The sequence below is a fragment of the Vipera berus genome, assembly GCF_964194415.1.
Source record: "Vipera berus genome assembly, chromosome: Z".
NCBI classification, from domain to species: Eukaryota; Metazoa; Chordata; class Lepidosauria; order Squamata; family Viperidae; genus Vipera; species Vipera berus.
In genome coordinates, this window is record NC_138205.1 from 2,769,072 (window position 1) to 2,791,955 (window position 22,884).

The following is a 22,884-nucleotide window of genomic DNA, read 5'->3' on the forward strand; positions in this document are numbered from 1 at the left end:
TCAATCAGCTTCCTCCGCGTTCACAGGAGAAGGGATCTCCAGGTAGTCCTCGACTTACGACTGTTCATTTAGCGACCGTTCGAAGTTACGACACAGCTGGGAAAAAGCGACTTATGATCGTTGGTCAGAATTGCGAGACTTTGCAGCCTCCCCCGTGGTCACATGATCAAAATTCGGACGCTTGGCCGCTGGCTCATACTTACGACGGTTGCCGTGATCCCCTTTTGCGGCCTTCTGAGAAGCACAGGCAACGGGGAAGCCAGTTTCACTTAAGGACCGGGTTGCTAACGAATCAACTGCAGTGATTCGTTTAACAGCCGAGGCAAGGAAGGTCGTGAACAGGGGGCAAAGCTCGCTTAGCAAACGTCTTGCTTAACAACAGAGGTTTTGGGGCCTCCACTGCGGTCGTACGTTGAGGACTGCCTACACAACGATAAAATAGTTTGCCTCTTCTGTTGCTTGGAGGATTCCCGGAGGCGGAATTCGTACCTCTCTGGATCTTTGGTGCTCTTCATATCTGCCCAGCCCACCCTGCTCTCAAGGAAAAGGGGCGGGCTCCCCTCGTTGAGGACCAGCAACCTGCTCAGGCTGAGCGCCCCAGGCTCCTAGATTGTGGTGCTGTTTTCTATGCTGGGGGGGTAGAGGTAGGTGTAAGGCAGCGTGAGGGTCTTGTTCCGGCTCTCGATGGCCAAGGTGATGTGCTTGAGGTGCTCCTGGAAAGCGCCGATGAGCTGCTTGGGGGCCGATTCCACAAAGTGTTCCTCGTCGTAGTAGCCCAGCGGTTTCTGCAGAAGCGGAAGAGGGTCACAGAACCACAAATAACCCAGCTGGAAGGGGCAGCCCTGGGGGTCAAATCTGAGGGGAAGGAACTTGGTTTGGTTTTTAATGTATGCCATTGTGCCCTCGGTAAAAAATGACAATAAAGGAAGGCTGTCTGTCTGTGTGTCCATATCTTCAATGGGTCTTCAAACTTGGCCCTTTCATGGCTTGTGGATTTCAACTCCCAGAATTCCTCAGCCAGCGTAAGGGAACTATGACTCTTTGATGGCTTGGGGACTTCAACTCCCAGAATTCCTCAGCCAGCGTGAGGGAACTATGACTCTTTCATGACTTGTGGACTTCAACTCCCAGAATTCCTCAACCGGTCTGAGGGAACTATGACCCTTTTATGACGTATGGACTTCAATTCCCAGAATTCCTCAGCCAGCGTGAGGGAATTATGACCCTTTTATGGCTTGGGGACTTCAACTCCCAGAATTCCTCAGCCAGCGTGGGGGAACTATGGCCCTTTGATGGCTTGCGGACTTCAACTCCCAGAATTCCTCAGCCAGCATGAGGGAACTATGACCCTTTGATGACTTGGGGACTTCAACTGCCAGAATTCCTCAGCCAGCATGAGGGAACTATGACCCTTTCATGACTTGGGGACTTCAACTCCCAGAATTCCTCAACTGGTCTGAGGGAACTATGACTCTTTCATGACTTGTGGACTTCAACTCCCAGAATTCCTCAGCCAGCGTGAGGGAACTATGGCCCTTTGATGACTTGCGGACTTCAACTCCCACAATTCCTCAGCTAGCGTGAGGGAATTATAACCCTTTTATGGCTTGGGGACTTCAACTCCCAGAATTCCTCAGCCAGCGTGAGGGAACTATGACCCTTTTATGACTTGTGGACTTCAACTCCCAGAATTCCTCAGCCAGCATGAGGGAACTATGACCCTTTCATGACTTGCGGACTTCAACTCCCAGAATTCCTCAGCCAGCATGAGGGAACTATGACCCTTTCATGACTTGCGGACTTCAACTGCCAGAATTCCTCAGCTAGCGTGAGGGAATTATGACCCTTTCATGACTTGCGGACTTCAACTCTCAGAATTCCTCAGCCAGCATGAGGGAACTATGACCCTTTGATGGCTTGTGGACTTCAACTCCCAGAATTCCTCAGCCAGCGTGAGGGAACTATGACCTTTTTATGACTTGGGGACTTCAACTGCCAGAATTCCTCAGCCAGCGTGAGGGAACTATGACTCTTTCATGACTTGCGGACTTCAACTCTCAGAATTCCTCAGCCAGCATGAGGGAACTATGACCCTTTGATGGCTTGTGGACTTCAACTCCCAGAATTCCTCAACTGGTCTGAGGGAACTATGACTCTTTCATGACTTGTGGACTTCAACTCCCAGAATTCCTCAGCCAGCGTGAGGGAACTATGGCCCTTTGATGACTTGCGGACTTCAACTCCCACAATTCCTCAGCTAGCGTGAGGGAATTATAACCCTTTTATGGCTTGGGGACTTCAACTCCCAGAATTCCTCAGCCAGCGTGAGGGAACTATGACCCTTTTATGACTTGTGGACTTCAACTCCCAGAATTCCTCAGCCAGCATGAGGGAACTATGACCCTTTCATGACTTGCGGACTTCAACTCCCAGAATTCCTCAGCCAGCATGAGGGAACTATGACCCTTTCATGACTTGCGGACTTCAACTGCCAGAATTCCTCAGCTAGCGTGAGGGAATTATGACCCTTTCATGACTTGCGGACTTCAACTCTCAGAATTCCTCAGCCAGCATGAGGGAACTATGACCCTTTGATGGCTTGTGGACTTCAACTCCCAGAATTCCTCAGCCAGCGTGAGGGAACTATGACCTTTTTATGACTTGGGGACTTCAACTGCCAGAATTCCTCAGCCAGCGTGAGGGAACTATGACTCTTTCATGACTTGTGGACTTCAACTCCCAGTGCACAAAGTGGGTCTACAATTAACCTTCCAGGAAAAGCAGGGGGACGGGATCCCTGCCTGCCTCGGAGCCACCCCCATCCGGGGCCCTGGCTCCTGCCCCTCAGCCCTAATTCTGCTTCCTCCCCCTGGCCTGGCGCATTGCGAGACCAAAGGGCGAGAGAAATGGGAGGGAGGGAAGGGGAAGGAGGTGGGGGGGGTGGGGGAGGCTCACCATGTCGAAGGTCTCGTTCCGCAGCACCCAGAGGACGGAGAGCACCTGGCTGGTCACGTTCATTTCCGGGATGGTGTCCAGGAACTCCTGCAGGGTGACGGGGGCCTTCGCCTTGGGAGGGGGCTTCCTCATGGACGAAGGCAGGTTGGGCATGAAGGCCCCCATCTCAAACTTCCGCCCAGAGAGAAGGAGGAGGAAAAAAGCATCAGACAAGGGGCATCTCCACCCAGAAGGAAGAGACTTCTGGTTTGTCGCATGGCCGCCACGGGTGTGCGGAAGACGACTCTCATCTTCCCCGTCCAATTTTGCATCGCTGGGGGACCCTGAAAAGGGTCAAAAGTCGCCCCCTCGAGGCGACCAGCAAGGAGGGACCCTCGCTGGATCGTGGGAGAGCGGCAACTCTCCCGTTAGATCTGGCGAATCCCTCCAATCCCGCGGATGAAAGGATCGGCCAAAGAAATATGGCTTGTCCTGAGGCTGCTAACAGCCGAAGTCGCATCTACCATCTAGTAACTCTGAAGCAGCGTCGAAGAGACTGGGTGAGACCTACCTCTCTTACATCCTAATTACTTATTTACCTGCATAAGCTGCTAAAGTACTTTCCCCCCTGTGGCGAGGGAAAGGTGATTTTATCCCTCCCACCCGAAACAGCGGCGACTGACTACCCAGGGGAGTTTAAAACGTTGGAAAAAATACTGGGATCCTAATTGGAACTCTACTTCCTAAAATTGGTGGATTATAAGATTTGTAATTTTCTACGTGGTGGCTCAGTGGGTTAGGACGCTGAGCTTGTCGATCAGATGGTCGGCAGTTTGGCGGGTCGAATCCCGAGTGCCGCGTAACAGAGTGAGCGCCTGTTACTCGTCCCAGCTTCTGCCAACCTAGCAGTTCGAAAGCACGTAAAAAGGCAAGTAGAAAAATAGGGACCATTACGGTGGGAAGGTAACAGCGTTCCGTGCGCCTTTGGCGTCTAGTCATGCCGGCCACATGACCACGGAGACGTCCTCGGACAAACTCTGGCTCTTTGGCTTTGAAACGGAGATGAGCACTGGCCCCTAGAGTCGGAAACGACTAGCACGCATGTGCGGGGGAACCTTTACCTTCACCTAATTTTCTGCTCCTTATTTTTCTCTGATTTTTACTGTCTATTTTTATTGAAGAGCTGGGGTTTTTCCCCCTCTTGAAATAGAAGAACAAAAACGCCTGAAATGATCCAAATAACTCTGGGGTGACCTCTGGTGGCTAAACGTGAGATTGTAACCTGTTATTCTTTAAGAGAGACTTGTTGACAGCTTTGAAAATAGAGAAGATATAAGCAACTTTGAAACACCAGCTGCAAGGAACTCAGCTCAGCTCCTCACTTATTTATTTATTTATTTATTTATTTATTTATTTATTTATTTATTTATTTAATACTATTTCTATACCGCCCTTCTCCCGAAGGACTCAGGGCGGTGAACAGGGCAAGAATAAAAATACAAATTACAAAAGTTAAAACAAGATTAAATAAATGCTCCCTGACTGTAAGATTTTAGTTTAATATACTATAGTTTAGTTTAATATACTATAAGATCTAAGATGGCGGCGCCTAGAATGGCTGCGGCTGCATTGGCTCTTGAAGGCAAATGGTTTTGGGAGGGATAGTAAGGGCTATAGGCCACATGATCAGGAAGATTTTAATGTGTTTGAGCAACATGGTGGAACTAAGGTAACATACGACATACGACCGACAATCTTTGCTGGCATGGGCTGTTTCCAGAGGAGGCAGAGGAGGAGAGGACCTGGAGCTTATGGAGCAAAGGAACTGGATGAAGCTGTCGGCAGGCCCAGAGGAAGAGAGAGAGACTTTTGGAGGAGTTGGTGGCGGCGGCAGCAGTGTGCTCCAGGGGCGAAAAGAAGCAAGGCCTCTTTAAGGAAAAGGTGGAAGAGTCAGGATCAGAAAAAGGAAAGAAGGCGAGGTTGTCAGAATACAAGCGAATTTGAGGGCTAATCCACATGGAGCCCCATTTCCATCTGTCCTGTGTGCCATCGTTCACTCCCTAGAGACTAAAATGGACAATGTGAAATTTGAGCGGGCCACGAACAAGGAGTATATATCGGAGGTGGTGACCCTTGGAGAGCTGTATGCAACGAAATTTCATTTTGATGTATGCCGATTGGTGTACATTCAAAGTGACAATAAAGTTATCATTATCATTATAATGGAAGAAGAACAGGAGTGGATTTTTCCTGCAGAGGAAGGACCGTCTGCAGGACCGTCTGCTGCCGGGGACGACTTCCCATCGCCCAGTGCGCTCACACAGAGAGGGTCTCCTCAGGGTGCCGTCGGCCAGACAATGTCGGCTGGCGACCCCCGGGGGGAGGGCCTTCTCTGTGGGAGCGCCAGCCCTTTGAAATCAACTCCCCCTTGAGCTTCAGATGGCCCCGGACCTCCGGTCCTTCCGCCGTGACCTCAAGACGTTCCTTTTCCATCAGGCTGACCTGGATTGATGATGGGTTTTTAAAAGTTTTAATTTTTAACTGTGTAATTAATATTTGGGGCTGTTATTTAATTTTTTTCTTAACTTTTGTACTGTTGGTTTTTTATTGTTGTTAGCCGCCCTGAGTCCTCTGGGAGATAGGGCGGTATATAAGTCCCATAATAAATAAATAAAGAACAGGAACAAACTCTTGGTATGTTAAAAGCGATTGTTCAAACTCTCCTTACAACTGGTGGTGAAAGAAGAAGCAGCAGGAAAAAACAAGAAAGCACCCTGGGATATGCAAACTCAAATTATGACTTTAACTAAAGGTTCTGGGCTCAGCTGCGGTTGTGAGTTGGGGGAACGAGCTGAACGGGGACGAAAGCCAGCTTTGTACCAGGCCATCCTCGGAATGAGTCCAAAAGCTCAAAAGCGTTAATGCGCGAATTCAAATGAGGAAGAGGAAGGGACGGAGAGAAAGGAGAAGAAAGGCAGGAAGAGGAAGCAAAACAAGGGAACATTTCTTCCAAGGGCCCAAAATAGCTGCGGAGAAGCGGACGTTTCCGCCTGCTGGGTTATACGGAAGCGGGGGGGGAAGGGGGTGGGGGTGTTTCCACAGGGTTGGGTCAAAAAAGTCAAGATGGCAGCCATCAGAGGGCCATGGAAGGGGAGGAGGAAGGAAGGAAGGAAGGAAGGAAGGAAGAAAGGAAATGGGAATAAGAAAGGAGGGAGGGACGGAGGAAGGAAGGAAATGGGAGGGAGGGAGGAAAGAAGGAAGGAAGTAGATTGGAATAAGAAGGGAGGGAGAAAGGGGAGGAAGGAAGGAAGGAAGGAAGGAAGGAAGGAAGGAAGGAAGGAAGGAAGGAAGAATTGATTGATGGCAAAAACCAGGATAAAATGGTCCTGCTGGCAGCCAACCACGTTCCTCCCCTCCTCGGGGAGACCCCGAGTAGCCTCACCCACCTGCCCGCCATTGACCGCCGCATGGTGAGCCGAGCAGGTGAAGATCGTCATGGTCAGGTACTTGATGAGTTCCGGGACGGAGTGGAGGGCGGAAGGGATGCCTGGAAAGAAAGGGGAAAGTTTGGCCCACCTGAAATTCCCCACGGGCCAAAGGGAAGGGAGACCAAGCGGCGATTCAGAGGGAGGGAAGGAGGGACAGACCCCGCGTGTTCCCTGTGCATTGACTGCTCAGCACATCTCAGGAACTGTTCCGCTCCTCACTCGAGGCCCTGCGTGATTTCCTCCCATTTTGAAACTATTTTACGGCGGTCGATAAATCACACCGTCGTACGTCTGATGACGTGTTGGAGAAGGATGACGAGAAAGACAGGAAACACCGCACCGGGAGTCCTCGACTTAACGACCATTCGTTTAGTGACCGTTCAAATTCAACAGCACTAAAAAAAGAAACGTGACTGACGACCAGTTTGGCAACTGGCTCGTACTTATGGTGCTGCTGCAACTTCAAACGGTCAACTAAAGGGGACGGACGTAAGTCGAGGACTGCCTGCCTTCTACAGAGCGGAAAGGGCACCACCAGGAAAGGGGGAAACCAAACCAAGCACCCACGAGCGGGATATACCTGAGGCCTCTTTGCTCAGGAAGCCTTTGGCGAAGATCTCGGCCACCCAGGCCTGCAGCTCGCCGTCTCCCTGCACGGCTGAATCGCTCTCGTAGTAGAGTCCGACGATGCCCGAGACAAAGCTGCGGGGAGGGAGGAGGGAAAAGGGGTCTGTCCCGGCAAAGGGGGCTTAGCCCCGGCTCCTTTCCCACACCCAAGCAGGAGGAAAGGTTAGGGTGGGGGGCTCCCTGGGGGCTCTCTGAGCTGGGTGGTTTCCTTGCAAACATTGCATGACCCAACTAGGGAACATCATCAGTGCTAGAAGGGAGTGTGGGAAGAGGAGGAGGAGGAGGAGGAGGAGGAGGAGGAGGAGAATTGAGGGGTCCTTGGTGCTCTCTGAGCTGGGTGGTTTCCTTGCAGTTGTTTTATGACCCAACTAGAGCCTTGGTGGAGCAGTGGGCTAATGCCTCCTTAAGTAACACCAGCTGCCTGCCATTAGTGCAGGTTCGAGTCCCACCAGGCTCAAGGTTGACTCAGCCTTCCATCCTTCCCAGGTAGGTAAAAGGAGGACCCAGATTGTTGGGGGCAATTAAGCTGACTTTGTAATAATGCCGCTTGGAGGGGGGCCCTGAAAGCCCTACTAAGCAGGCATATACATAGAATGAAGGCTACTGCTAAGCACATTGATTTGTGCTTTAAATTGTAAGCCGCCCTGAGTCTTCGGAGAAGGGCGGGATATAAGTGGGATTAAACAAACAAAAAAAACTAACTAACATTATCAGTGCTAGAAGGGAATGGGGGGGGAGTTGTGGAGTAGAGCAGAAGAAGAGGGTGGGGGGGAGGAGGAGGAGGAGGAGGAGGAGGAGGACTGTAGGGTGTCTATTGTGCTCTCTGAGCTCAGTTTCATATGTCAAAAGAGAGCAAACACACTCTCTACTGATGACGTTCCCTAGTTGGGTCATGAAATATCTGCAAGAAAACCACCAAGGACCCTACAAGTCTTCTTCCTCTTCCTCCTCCTCCTCTTCCTCCTCCTCCTCTCCACAAATCACCCTTTCTTCTAGCACTGATGACGTCCCCTAGTTGGGCAGTGAAACGTCTGCAAGGAAACCACCCAGCTCAGAGACCGCCAAGGGCCCCGCATTTCAACCTTCAGCTACGATATATTCCCTTCTATCCAAGTTTATTATGACCCCATGAATTAGACCAGGGGGTCTTCAAACTTGGCCCTTTGATGGCTGGTGGACTTCAACTCCCAGAATTCCTCAGCCAGCCTGAGGGAACTATGACCCCTTTAGGACTGGTGGACTTCAACTCCCAGAATTCCTCAGCCAGCGTGAAGTTGAAGTCCACAAGCCATCAAAGGGCCAAGTTTGAAGACGCCCCTGAATTAAACAGAGCCGAGCCTCCAGACGCAGCTACTGTATGGGGCTGAAATCCCTGGCTCCAAACCTCTTGAGCGAGACTCGAATCCACCACCCTTGCAACCCCCATTAACCAGGCTAAATTGCGATGGTGGAGGATCCCGGCTGGTTTGTAACCCCTTCCCAGCAGCTGTTCCCCAGTTTGGTAAGGTGGAGGTGGAGAAGGTTGGAGGGCCCTACTCAACCCTCTGGCCAAGCTCCTTCACCTCTTGATGGCGTCCCAGATCTTCAGGCCATCGTCCCTGTAGTAGTACTGGAGGAGGCCGCCCACCCCCCGGGCTTCAATGTCATCCGGAAGGCAAAGCTGGGTGTAGGTCAGTTCATCCAGGGCTCTTTGGAGAAGCACCGCTAATCCCTGGCGCCCGGTGGCGATGGCCTGTGAGAAGAAGGCAGAGTAACAGAGTTGGGAGGGACCCTGGAGGTCCTCTAGTCCAACCCCCTTAACAACGGCAAAAATTTGTTTAACAGCCACGGCACAAGAAAGGGGTGTCCAATTGAGTGCAACTCACCAAACAACTGGCTCGCTTATCAAGGGAAATCCTGGCTTGTAAGTCGAGGACTTGCCGATGTTGGGTTATCCAGGATTAAATCAGGCCCTTTTTTCCATCAAGCCCATCATGCTGAGCCCAGATGCCCCCCTGGATGCCCACTTTTACCTTATCAAAGGTGCCTCCTTGGCTGATGAGATAGGTCCTCGCCAACACGTTGATGTGGATGGAATAACGCAAGTGGGGGATCAGGAGCTGGAGCAGGGAACGAGGAGGAAACCATGGTTACTCGAGCTAACCACCATCGGGGGGCCCTGCCCTCCCGCCCTTTGAATGCCCCCCCAGCCCACCTTGTACAAGGGGTGACACATGGGGAGGGTCCTCAGGGTGGCCACCGAGAAGACCTCGGACATCAGGTGCCCGCGGAGCAGGTGGGCGATGACCTCGTGGGTGTGGAACTCGGCGTTTCGCACCCAGGTCTTGGCTAAGGTCCACAGCCACTCCTCGTCGGTGGGCAGGAAGATGGGACTTTGAGGACCAGGATGCTGGCTGAGCTAAGGGGGAGACATGGGGGGAGAGGTTGGGAACCCCTGAGGGACAAAGTTGGACATCCACCTTGGAGAGCCGATCTGACTTGGAGGGAGTCCGTTTCGCTTAGCGACTGTTCCAAGTGGCCACGGCACTGGGAAGAAAGTGACTTATGACTGGTCCTCGCACTTACGGCCAGTCCTCGCACTTATGACCGGTCCTCGCACTTATCGCCGATCCTCGCACTTACGACCAGTCAACTCACGACTGGTTCTCGTACTTATGACTGGTCCACACACTTATAATCAGTCCTCGCACTTACAATCGGTCCTCGAACATATGAGCGGTCCTCACACGAGCGGTCCACGCACTTACAACCAGTCCTCGCACTTATGAGAGGTCCTCGCACTTATGGCCAGCCATCTCACTTATGACCAGTCCTCGCACTTATGACCGGTCCACACACTTATGACCAGTGCACGTACTTACGACTGGTCCTCACACACACACTTACAACCGGTCCTCACACTTATGACCCGTCCTCACACTTACAACCAGTCCACGCACTTACAATCAGTCCTCGCACACACACACTTACAACCGGTCCTCGCACTTACGACCATCAAAGCTTCGCTACAGTTATGTGATCAAAATCCGGTTACTTGAATTTATGATGGTTGCAGCATCCCAGGTTCACATGATCCTCTTCTGCATCCATCTGACAAGCAAAATCAACGGGGGGGGGGGAATGGTGGGCTGAGGAATTCTGGGAGTTGAAGTCCAGGGGTCATCAAAGGGCCACGTTGGAAGAGGCCGGCCTTTACCTGGTGGGTTCTTCACAAATGATGGACTTACCTGGATAGCCAGAGGGAGAATTTCTCCGCTGGGCTTTTGGTGGAGCAAACAGATAGGAGCAGCGATATATTGCCGCCGGTTGTTTAATAAAGTAGTGGGGATGTTCTCCAGGACCTTGTAGTCCACCAAGTAGATGGTTCCTTTCTATAAAAAAAAAAAAAAATTAGCAGTATTCCAGTGTTTTGAGGGGCTTCCCCAAAGAGGAGGGGGTCAGCTTATTCTCCAGAGCACCAGAGGGAAGGACGAGAAACAACGGATGGAAACTGATCAAGGAGAGAAGCAACCTGGAATTAAGGAGAAACTTCCTGACAGTGAGGACAATTAACCAGTGGAACAGCTGGCCACCAGATGTTGTGGGCGCTCCATCACTGGAGGTTTTTAAGAAGAGACTGGACAGCCACTTGTCTGAGACGGTATAGAGTCCCTTCCAGCTTCTATAATCTATTCTGTTCTATTCTGTTCTGTTCTGTTCTGTTCTGTTCCATTCTGTTCCGTTCTCTTCCATTTCATTCCATTCTATTCTATTCTATTCCATATTTTCTATTCTATTCTATTCTATTCTATTCTATTCTATTCTATTCTATTCTATTCTATTCTATTCTATTCTATTCTATTCTATTCTATTCTATTCTATTCCTTATTTATAATTCTGTTCTATTCTATTCTATTCTATTCTATTCTATTCTATTCTATTCTATTCTATTCTATTCTATTCTATTCTATTCTATTCTATTCTATTCCTTATTTATAATTCTGTTCTATTCTATTCTATTCTATTCTATTCTATTCTATTCTATTCTATTCTATTCTATTCTATTCCTTATTTATAATTCTATTCTATTCTATTCTATTCTATTCTATTCTATTCTATTCTATTCTATTCTATTCTATTCTATTCTATTCTATTCCTTATTTATAATTCTGTTCTATTCTATTCTATTCTATTCTATTCTATTCTATTCTATTCTATTCTATTCTATTCTATTCTATTCTATTCTATTCTATTCTATTCTATTCTATTCTATTCTATTCTAATTTTGTTCTATTCTAATTTTGTTCTATTCTAATTTTGTTTTATTCTAATTTTGTTCTATTCTATTCTATTCGCAATTGGAGCAGGCTGTTCATGAAATCTCTCAGCTGGAACGGTAACAAATGGATTCATGGAGATTCTCTGTCCTCCATGTCATGATTGTCCCAAAAGTGCTTTTTCAGGAGGCAAGTGGATTTGCCTGTTTTTCTTTGAAGAGCTTTCACTTCTCACCCTAGAAGCTTCTTCAGTTCTGCCTGGATGGTAGGGGAAATGGAAGGATTTATACTCCTTGCAGACAGCTGGTCATTTGCCTTTTTTTAACGAGTCGTTGAGGCCACCTGGAGGTTTGGCTGTGTCCTCAGGGTCACCTGAGTGGTGCAAATGGGTGTGGAGCCTTCTTGGCTGCAGGATGTTTTTCTGCCTTGTCTCCCTGCAGCCAAGAAGTTTGGGCTCAACTGCAGTCATAAGTTGAGGACCAACTGTATCGTGTCGTATTTATAAGCCATTTTCATCAGCCTTGGTTGATCTGCTTGCTCAGGAGCTGCTCAGCATTTTAAAGATGGATTTGTTGACAATGAGGGGCCAACACACACACACACACACACACACACAGAGGCACAGCCTCTCTCTCTTTGCGTGTGTGTGTGTGTGTGTGTGTCCCTGAGCCTTAGAAGACCACAAAGGTGGGAAAGGAATCACCTACAGTTCTTGATGTTGAAACAAGAGAAAAGTTTGGTTATTAAATTTAAGACACTTGGAAATTAATAGAAAATAAGAATGTTATACCGTATTATCAATTAGTTGCTGTAAGATGGTGAGAAATAGAATATATCCAAATTAGATAAGATGTATGTTCTGAATATTAGACGGTGATGAATTGTGATAAAGGGAACTTTGCTTACCGTACTTAAAACTTGGAGATTATAAATATTCATTCTTAAAGTTACATATTAATGGGAAACTAAAAATTGGGGAAAACTAATTAGGACCTAAATAACCAGGATATGTATAAGCCGGAAATTATTGGTAAATGTAAGAATGTCATTTTTATTTCCATGATATAATAAGAATGGTATTAGTTTAAACAGGAGACAGCAAACGCTAAGGGCAAAAGAGAGGAAATATTTAATATAGTTGCTGAGGTACTTGTATGTCATCGTAGCATCGCTTAACTCGGCCGCCACGTTGCTTTTTTAAATACTTAACTGTAAAACTAGAAAATCAATAAAATATGTTTTTAAAAAAGCAATCACCTTCAGTTCTTCCTGCAGGGTTGTCGTTTCTCCCAAAGTCCCTGCCACCATTTCCTGGGTCACGGGGAAGTTTTCCGGGATAGCGGTGCACTTCCGGATTTTGATGGGGTTGATCCCGTTCAGAAACTGGTACCCAAAGAAAGCATCGTCCTTCCAGTGCTTAAAGACAAACTCTGGGGGGAAGGGGGAAAAAGGCGCAAGGGAGGGAGCCCAGGATGATGAAGGGTGTAGTACAATACGGCTAAATCCCCAACCAGATGGGTCTCCTCCAATGGAGCTCTTTCCACAGAATTAATTGGAACTGGCCATTCTCAAACTGGGCAAGGGGTGGGTGGGCTTCAGCACCCAGAATGCCCCAGCCAGCCATGCTTTAAGGCAGGGGCCCCCAATGCCCAGTTTGTGGACCAGCATGCAAAACCACTTTCTCCCCGGAACCGGTCCCTGGTGCCCCAAAGCTTGGGGGGGGCAGGGTGATGCTTTAAGGTGTGGACTAACTCCCAGAATTCCCCAGCCAGGTATGCTTTAAGATGGTGGACTTCCACTCCCAGAATTCCCTGGCCAGCGTGCTTTAAGATCGGTGCCCTTCAACTCCCAGAATGCCCCAGCCAGCATGCTTTAAGATGGTGGATTTCTTCTCCCAGAATGCCCCAGCCAGCATGCTTTAAGATGGTGGATTTCCACTCCCAGAATTCCCCAGCCAGCATGCTTTAAGATGGGTGGACTTCCTCTCCCAGAATTCCCCAGCCAGCATATTTTCAGACTTCACGCCTTCTGCCAGAGACAAGCTATGCCTGGTTTGAGCAAAGTTGTGCTACCGGTTCTGGGGAATGGAGTTGTGGGAGGTGTGAGTGTGTCGTTGTGAAATGAAGAGAAGTCCTTGGCCCACCACTGACCTGAGACCGGCGTGTGGTAGAACCAGAAGATTTTGCGGATGTCCTCCAGCCTCTCCCAGGAGTAAGGTTTGTAGAGGAAGCCCTTCATTTTGGCCTCAAAGAGGCTGACGAGGAGGAGGAGGAGGAGGAGAGACGGAGCGTCAGACTGGGCAAGAAGCTCAGACAGGGGGAAAGGAGGAACAGGACCCCCGGGAGACGTTCGGTGTCGGGTGGGATGGAGGGATGGAGGATGAAGGGTAGGTGGGGGGATGCATGGATGGATGGATGGAGAGAGGGAAGGAGGGTGGATGGATGGGTGGATGGAGGGATGAAGGGAGGGATGAATGGATGGATAAATATTCAGGGAACATTTGGTTTTGCATGTCTGTCTATAATCTTATCCATCCACCTAGCTATATCTGTCTGTCTATCCACCTCTATCATTATCTATCTATCTATCTATCTATCTATCTATCTATCTATCTATCTATCTATCTATCTATCTATCATCTATCTATCTATCATCTAACTATCTATCAATTCATCTCAATCTATCATTATCTTATATTATCTTATATTATCTATCTGATATTATCTATCTATCTCTATCTATCTATCCATCCATCCATCCATCTCTCTCTCTCTATCCATCCATCCATCCATCCATCTCTCTCTCTATCCATCCATCCATCCATCCATCCATCCATCCATCCATCAATAGATGATAGATTATCATCTATCATCTATGAAACTATCTATATCAATCTACCTCTCTCTCTTTCTCTCTATCCATCCATCCTATTTATCCATCAATTTTCTCTCTGCCTCTGTCTCTGTCTGTCTGTCTGTCTGTCTGTCTTTCCATCTCTCTAATCTCTCAAGGGCCACAAGGAGGCTTCAATTCCTGGGGACCACATGGAGAAGAAACCCTGATGCGCTGGGCTTTTGCCTTCTCCAGGAGGCTGTTCCCCTCTCTCCAACCACCCCTGGCATCTCTTAGTGGTCTCCCCTCCAGCTCTCCAGCAAGCCTGACTCTGCGTGGCTTCCCAGCCCAGGGGGGACTTGCTAGTAAAACCCGGCCCCCAACACTTACGCAGTCGCCCCACGTCCGAAAAAGGCCGTTGCCTTAGGGAAGGAGTACCTAATGTTGTATTCAATTGTGGCCGTTGTGTCGATGTCGGCACACCAAGGTACATTGGGCAGGTATTCCTTCCACCTGTGTGCAGAGAAATTGTCTCTGTTTTTATACATATTGGCTTTTATTTTTGCATTATAGTTGTAAACTGCCAGAGTCGCCACCTCTTCAAATTGCTGGCAAAGTTGATAACGCACAGTTTGGTACATAAAGTTTGCGAGAACAATTGAGAAAGAATGAAGCGCTCTGCGCTTACTCCAGCAACTCTTTGGGGCAGTAAACAGTGATCCACTACTACACCATCTTGACCCAGTGGCTTAGTGTGATGGGACTTGTAGTCCCAGAACTTGGGAAGGCACTGTTTCCTGCCTGAGCAGGGGGTTGGACTAGATGACCTCCAAGGTCCCTCCCACCACCATTATCATCATTTAAGAAAGGCAATACTATATATATTCCTCTTGATCGGGAACGAGATCTTCGTAGATCTTCCTCTAAACTACAACTCCCAGCATCCTCTCTAATCAGCAGTTGTATGGCAGCCGGGAGTCGTAGGCATTAGAATCATAGAGAGGAAGAATCGGAAGGGACCTTGGAGATCATCTAGTCAAGTTTTCACAACCTGGGCCTCTTTCAGATGGGGTTGAGTGACTTCAGCTCCCAGAATGCCCCAGCCAGCAATACTGGCTGGGGCATTCTGGGAGTTGAAGTCCACCCAGCTTATAAGTGACCCTAGTCGAGAATCTCTTTGCCTCAGTGGGACCAAACAGGGATGCTGGAGTTTGAAAACATCGACTCTGAAGAGTCCACCGTTTTAAAATTAGACTTAAAAATTAGACTTAAAAGGGAGAGGAAAATTAAATATTAAATATTATGAATGTGTTTGATTTATGGATTTACCCAGGCAATATACATAATGGTTTTGATTTATTAAAGGGGATATTGTATTATTAAGTAGATGATTTAATATGGTGGGAAATAGATAACTTTTAGGAAATAGAACAAGATTATATTCAAATAGATAAAATGTGTATTTTGGATATTCTAGTTTGTTATGAAGTGGGATAAGGGGAATCTTGGTTACCCAAAGTCTGAAGATTATAAATATCAAAGATTAAATTGGAATATTGACGAGAAATTAAAAATCGAGGAAAAATTAACAGCAGGATATGGATTGTTTATGAAGATTGAATGCAGTTAAGATAGGTACAAGCTGAAAATTTTTTATTGATAAATGTAATAATGATGTTTTTATTGTTGATATAATTAGAAATGTACTAACTTGAACACGAGACAGTAAACATTAAGGGAAAAAGAGAAGAAATATTTGACGTCGTAACCTGACTTTGTTATTGAGTTATTGTTCAATCCAGTCGCCGCGTTGCTTTTCAAATAGTCAAATGCAAAATTGGAAAATTAATAAAATATTATTTTTAAAAAAGAGTCCACCGGTTTTCTTCCAGACTCACCCATATTTGCGCTGTCGCAGCTGCAGCTCTTCCCGACGATGCCTCTGCTGAATGGTGTGAGTGTCGTCCGAAGGTGTGTGAGCTGTAGGATTAAAAAAGGAAGGGAATCAGGAAAAAAGACCCCACCTCGGCTGGCCTCCTTTGCCAGCCCACCCCTCCCGGCTCCTGCAATTCCCGCGGAGTTTTTTCTTTAAAAAATGTTTTATTGATTTTCTAATTTTACATTTAAGTATCTCAAAAGCAACGTGGCGGCTGAGTTAGCCGATAATTCAACGACGTACAAGTGTCTTTCGTGCGAGTCTCAAACTACCGCATTATTTTCCCCTTAGTGTTGACTGCCTCGCCTTTAAACTAAGACAATTCTTATTATATCAATGGAATAAATGTAACGTAAAATAAAATAAAAATAAAAATTCCTGCGGAGTTTTCTTCAGCAGGATTTGTCGAAAAGAAAAGGGAAGGGTGGAGGGGAATTCCAGCACCGGGATGGCTTCCCCTTGGGAAGCGGTACGTCGGCACCTGTGCCAGGGTGGAGGCGTTGCTGGTTTTCTTCCTAACCATCTTCCGAGGAGTCGACAAAGAGGTTGGTCTTTTCCCTGATGAGGGAAGGGCGTGTGAAGGCTGGAGACGGAAGGACGTAGCTCGGGGCTGAATTGTGGGGCCCTTGGTGCTCTCTGAGCTGGGTGGTTTTCTGGCAGACGTTTCATGACCCAACTGGGGAACGTCATCAGTGCTAGAAGGGAAGGGAGATTGTGGAGACAGCAGGAGGAGGAGGAGGAGGAGAAGGAGGAGGAGGAGGAGGAGGAGGAGGAGGAGGAGGAGGAGGAGGAGGAGGAGGAGGACTGTTGGGTCCTTGGTGCTCTCTGAGCTGGGTGGTTTTCCGGCAGATGTTTCATGACCCAACTAGGGAACATCATCAGTGCTACAAAGGCAGTAGGGTTTGTAGAGACGAGGAGGAGGAGGAGGAGGAGGAGGAGGTGGAGGAGGAGGAGGAAAGAACTGTGGGGTCCTTGGTGTTCTCTGAGCTGGGTGCTTTCCTTGAAGACGTTTCATGACCCAACTAGGGAACGTCATCTGTGCTGATGATCATCATCCCCATATACTGTATATAACCCGAGAGCCAGCCCCCGTCGCTTCTAGCACTGATGATCTTCCGTAGTTGAGTCAACCTGTGGCAAGAAAGGTCGTAAAATGGGACAACACTCACTTAAGGACTGTCTCGCTTAGCAACAGATACCTCAGGCTACACGGTGGTCGTAAATCCAGGGCTACCTTCCTTTGGAGCGCCAAAGACCCAGTAATCTTGCCTTGCAGGTCTCCTCCTCCAACCTGGCGTAGCTACTCACCCGTTCCTTCGCTGACGGAGACGGTGCAGTAACCCTCGATCCACTGGTAGCAGGGGAAGCGGAAGAGCTCTCCATGAGGACTGGTCACCTGGACGAAGCTGCAGTACCAGCTGCTCTGGGGGAAGTAGGAATAGGGCTCCTTCTGCAGGCGGATCAGCAAGATGGGTCCCAGGTCCCGATCGCACGGAATGTCCACCTCGGCCACCTGTCGGGGAAGCGAGGACAAAGAGTCGGGGTCCCCAGAGGAGGAGAAATGGGGCGGTGTTGCGGGTGGCCCATGGTGCCCTGCCAGGTGTTCAGTCCGCCTTCTGGACTTCAACTCCCAGAATTCCCCAGCCAGCCTCTTCCCTTCTCCTTTCCCCTTTCTCCTTTCCCCAGTTCCCTTCGCGGCCTGCTTCTCAACTTGGCACGGGCTCCCTTGCCGAAGGATGCCCGCTCAACCCCGTTCTTTCATGCCGACTCAGCTTCAGCTTTGATCTTCCGCTGCACCCATCAGATCAATATCTACACCGCCTTACCCGACGAGATTGACAGGTCCGGGGACTTGTAGACCTGGCTTAGGAGGGCAGGCTGAGGCAAAGGAGAAGGTTCAATAAAGAAAAGTTAAGCGGGAATCGGGACTGGTGTGCGTGTCTCTGTGTGTGTGTCTCTGGTGCTTGGTTGTTGCCTTGCAGATGTTTCATGACCCAACTAGGAACATCATCAGTGCTAGAAGGGAATGTGGGAAGAGGAGGAGGAGGAGGAGGAGGACTGTGGGGTCCTTGGTGCTCTCTGAGCTGGGTGGTTTCCTTGCAGACGTTTCATGACCCAACTAGGGAACGTCACATCAGTGCTGGCGGGGAGTGGGGTGTGGGAGGAGGAGGAGGAGGAGGAGGAAGAGGAGGAGGAAGAGGAAGAGGAAGAGGACAATGACGACTCTGGGGTCCTTGGTGGTCTCTGAGCTGGGTGATTTTCTTGCAGATGTTTCGTGACCCAACTAGGGAACGTCATCAGTGCTAGAAGGGAATGTGGGAAGAGGAGGAGGAGGAGGAGGAAGAGGAGGAGGAGGAGGAGGAAGAGGAGGAGGAGGAGGAGGAGGACTGTGGGGTCCTTGGTGCTCTCTGAGCTTGGTTGTTTCCTTGCAGATGTTTCATGACCCAATGAGGAACATCATCAGTGCTAGAAGGAGGAGGGTTTGTGGAGAAGAGGAGGAGGAGGAGGCGACTGTGGGGTCCTTGGTGCTCTCTGAGCTTGGTTGTTTCCTTGCAGATGTTTCATGACCTAATGAGGAACATCATCAGTGCTAGAAGGAGGAGGGTTTGTGGAGAAGAGGAGGAGGAGGAGGCGACTGTGGGGTCCTTGGTGCTCTCTGAGCTTGGTTGTTTTCTTGCAGATGTTTCGTGACCCAACTAGGGAACGTCATCAGTGCTAGAAGGGAATGTGGGAAGAGGAGGGGGAGGAGGAGGAGGAGGAGGAGGAGGAGGAGGAGGAGGAGGAGGAGGAGGACTGTGGGGTCCTTGGTGCTCTCTGAGCTTGGTTGTTTTCTTGCAGATGTTTCTTGACCCAACTAGCTAACACCATCCTTGCTAAAAGGAGAGGGGTTTGTCAGAGGGAGCTTTCTTGCGGGTTTCTTGACTAGGCTGTTATTGATGGATTGGTTGTTTGTCTGAGTTGGCAGTTCCTTAATTGGTGCATTTTGTACTTCTTGTTTGTTGGTCAAGTATTAATCTTGGTGTCAATCTCGGCTCATCTGGGTGTTGACTGCTGGCAAGGAGATGTTTTGGTCTGTCTGCTTCCTTTTCACCTTTTGGATTCTTTCTTTTCAATGGCATGTAGATGTTGTTTCTCTCTCTGTGCCAGGTGATGGCTGATTTGTCTCAAGGCCAAGCTGCCAGGAATTCTGTAGCTTTTAGGGACTTGGCTTGGTCTAGGAGGCTCACCGTCTCACAGTAAACCATCCCCGTCTTCTACCATTTTCTTAGGAAACAACAGCCCAGTCAAGTGACCAAGAAGAAAACAACATTTCCACCCACACTGGAAGAGAGGCCGCCTGTATACAAACAGAAAACAAATCCCATTCCTTTCTAGCACTGATAATGTTACCTAGTTGGGTCAGGAAACGTCTGCAAAAAACCTACCAACCTCAGAGAGCCCCAAGGCCCCACAGTCGTCGTCGTCGTCCTCCTCCTCCTCCTCCTCCCCTTCCCCCTCCCCTTCCCTCTCCTCCTCCCTTCTAGAACTGATGATGTTCCCTAGTTGGGTCATGAAACGTATGCAAGAAAACAACCAATCTTAGAGAGCACCAAGGACCCCACACTCCTCTTCTTCCTCCTCCTCCTCCTCCTCCTCCTCATCATCATTATCATCATCATTTCCCTTCTAGAACTGATGACGTTCCCTAGTTGGGTCATGAAACGTATGCAAGAAAACAAGCCAGCTCAGAGAGCGCCAAGGACCCCTCCCTTCAACCCTGAGCTACGAATGTCCTCCTTCTGATAATTCTCCTTACATCAGGGGTCTCCAAACTTGGCCCTTTAATGACTTGTGGACTTCAACTCCCAGAATTCCTCAGCCAGGCACGCTGGCTGAGGAATTCTGGGAGTTGAAGTCCACAAGTCATTAAAGGGCCAAGTTTGGAGACCCCTTCCTTACACCATGGCCTGGTCACCCTCCAACTAGGAGAACTAACTGGCCTAACACGAGGGCCAGATCACCCTCAAACTGCCAGGCAATGTGGTCTCAGGAAGTTCTTCAAGACAACGAGTCCCCAGTTGGCTTCGGGTGGATCCATCGGGGGAGGAACCTCAGGATCAGAGCTGGGGATCCAAAATCGGATTGCCCTTCAACTGGAGATCAGCGTCAAGTCATAAGCTGGGACACTCAGGTTTTTCTGGCTTATTGATGGATGGATGGGTTTGCCCATCAGAAGCTCCCGGCCGTGGGTGGTTCACAAGTCAAAGAATAAAAGCAGGATGACTACTAGCCTGTCACAGCGAGGCTGAGATGTTTAAGACTATTAACCCAATTTAATCAGGCATGTTGGATTCTCCTAACTGGCACAGCCAGGTCTTCAGGGTTTCATGGAAGGCTAATAAGGTTGGGGTCACCCGGATCTCAGATCGAAGACGGGTCCATAAAACTGGTGCTCCAGTTTGGGAAAGCACACTTCCTGGTTGCAAGGAGGCGATGTTTTGCGCCGACTGTGGAATTCTGGGAGTTGAAGTCCACCCATCTTCAAGTCGTCAGGGCTGAGGAACACCAGTGTACATCTTCTGCTTCCTCAAGGGGCCTTTGAAGATGTAGACCTTCTAGCTCAGGGGTCTTCAAACTTGGCCCTTTTGTGACTTGTGGACTTCAAGTCCCAGAATTCCTCAGCCAGGCACAGAAGTGACTGGGCAGCCATTTGTCTGGAATGGTCTAGGCTAGGGTCTCCTGCTGGACTAGAAGACCTCCAAGGTCCCTTCCAACTCTCCTCCTCCTCCTCCTCCCCCCCCCCTCCTCCTCTTTTTAAAGAAGAAACTGCACAGCCACTTATCTGGAATGGTATAGGGTAGGGTTCTTCAAACGTGGCCCTTTGATGACATGTGTACTTCAACTCCCAGAATTCCTCAGCCAGCATGCCTGACTGAGGAATTCTGGGAGTTGAAGTCCACAAGCAGGGGCCTTCAAACCTGGCCCTTTGATGACATGTGTACTTCAACTCCCAGAATTCCTCAGCCAGCGTGCCTGTCCATCCTTCCATCCTTCCGAGGTAGGTAAAATGAGGACCCAGATTGTTGGGGGTAATTAAGCTGACTTTGTAATAATGCCGCTTGGGGTGTGTGTGAAAGCCCTAATAAGCAGGCATATACATAGAATGAAGGCTACTGCTAAGCTTGTAAGCCGCCCTGAGTCTTCGGAGAAGGGCGGGATATAAATGGAATTAAAATAAAAATAAATAAATAAAAAATGTCACCCCCTAGTTCTTCTCTTCATTAAATTAGATATATCCAATTCCAGCAACCGTTCTTTATATGTTTTAGCCTCCAGTCCCCTGATCATCTTTGTTGCTCTTCTCTGCACACTTTCCAGAGTCTCAACATCTTTTGAGGGGCTCCTACAAAGAAGAGGGGGGGGGGTTCAACTTATTCTCCAAAGCACCCAAAGTCAGGACAAGAAGGAACGGGTGGAAACGAATCAAGGAGAGAAGCAACCTGGAACTAAGGAGAAACTTCCTGACAGGGAGAACAATTAACCAGTGGAACAACCTGCCACCAGAAGTTGTAGGTGCTCCAACACTGGAGGTTTTTGAGAAAAGATTGGAAAACCATTTGTCTGAAATGGTATAGGGGGTTGTCTAGGGAATAAACAACCTCCAAGGTCCCTTCCAATTCTGTTATTTTGTTATTCTGTCTCTCTCTGGACCAAAATGCACTCCAGGAGCTAAGGTACCATCTCCCAACTTCCTTCTCTTGGGACTCGAACCCAAATCTTACCGATCCTTCGGAGCAGGTCATCCCAATCTTGTCCAGAAACCTCTTGGGGCTTTGTCCGTTGGCGCCCACCAAGGTGATGGAGATCAGATCTAAAGTCCCAGTTAAAAGACCTTGGCCCGTAGTCACTTGAGCCTTGTAGATCAGCGCCTGGTTCTGAGAAGATCCGTCCTGCTCCATCCTGCTGCTGGTGGGATGGAGGAGAAGGAGGAAAGAAGCACGTTCTCTCAAGCTTCAGGAGGGATTGAGGAGGAGAAGAGAACTCCTTCGGAACCGGCTCTTCTCTCCTTTTGAGTTACACCCAGATGCCTCCAAGCCAACTCAGAAGAAGTGCCATCCTCCTCCTCCTCCTCCTCCTCCTCCTCCTGCTCCTCCTCCTCTGCAGTTTCTCCTCCTCCCCTCTTCTTCGTCTTCCACAAACCTTGGCCCAGTAGCCTGGTACTAGTACCGCTTTATAAAGCCCTAGTGAGGCCACACCTGGAATATTGCAGCCAGTTTTGGTCACCATATCACATAAAAGATGTTGAGAGTTTGGGGGAAAAATAAATCAGAGAAGAGCAACTCAGAGGATCCAAGGCCTGGAGGCTAAAACGTACGAAGAACGGCTGCGGGACGTGGGTCTGGCTAGTCTAAAGAAAAGAAGAAATAGGGGAGACACGATAGCAGCGTTCCAGTATTGGAGGGGCTGCCACAAAGAAGAGGGGGGGTCAGAGGGTACAGAGAAGAGCAACAAAGATGATTAGGGGGACTGGAGGCTAAAACATATAGGGAACGGTTGCTGGAATTGGGTATGTGTAGTTTAATGAAGAGAAGGACGAGGGGGGACATGACAGCAGTGTTCCAACATCTCAGGGGCTGCCCCAAAGAAGAGGGAGTCAAGCTATTCTCCAAAGCACCTAAAGGCAGGACAAGAAGCAACGGATGGAAACTAGTCAAGGAGAGAAGCAACCTAGAACTAAGGAGAAACTTCCTGACAGTTGGAACAACTAACCAGTGGAACAACCTGCCTCCAGAGGTGGTGAATGCTCCAACACTGGAGGTTTTTAAAAAGA

General features: G+C 48.8%; 1 protein-coding gene across 1 annotated transcript; it reads right to left on the reverse strand.

Annotated features, from left to right (window-relative positions):
• Positions 1-605: 605 nt before the first annotated feature.
• LOC308677866 (arachidonate 12-lipoxygenase, 12R-type-like) lies at positions 606-22,012 on the reverse strand (the record flags this gene model as incomplete). The annotated part of the gene is made up of 14 exons (XM_081344566.1): positions 606-785; positions 2,956-3,126; positions 6,381-6,481; positions 7,003-7,124; positions 8,612-8,781; positions 9,062-9,148; positions 9,244-9,447; positions 10,277-10,420; positions 12,563-12,735; positions 13,456-13,559; positions 14,528-14,650; positions 16,036-16,117; positions 17,382-17,586; positions 21,836-22,012. The coding sequence occupies 14 exons, from the start codon at positions 22,010-22,012 to the stop codon at positions 606-608; spliced, it is 2,043 nt and encodes a 680-aa protein (XP_081200692.1).
• Positions 22,013-22,884: the final 872 nt, after the last annotated feature.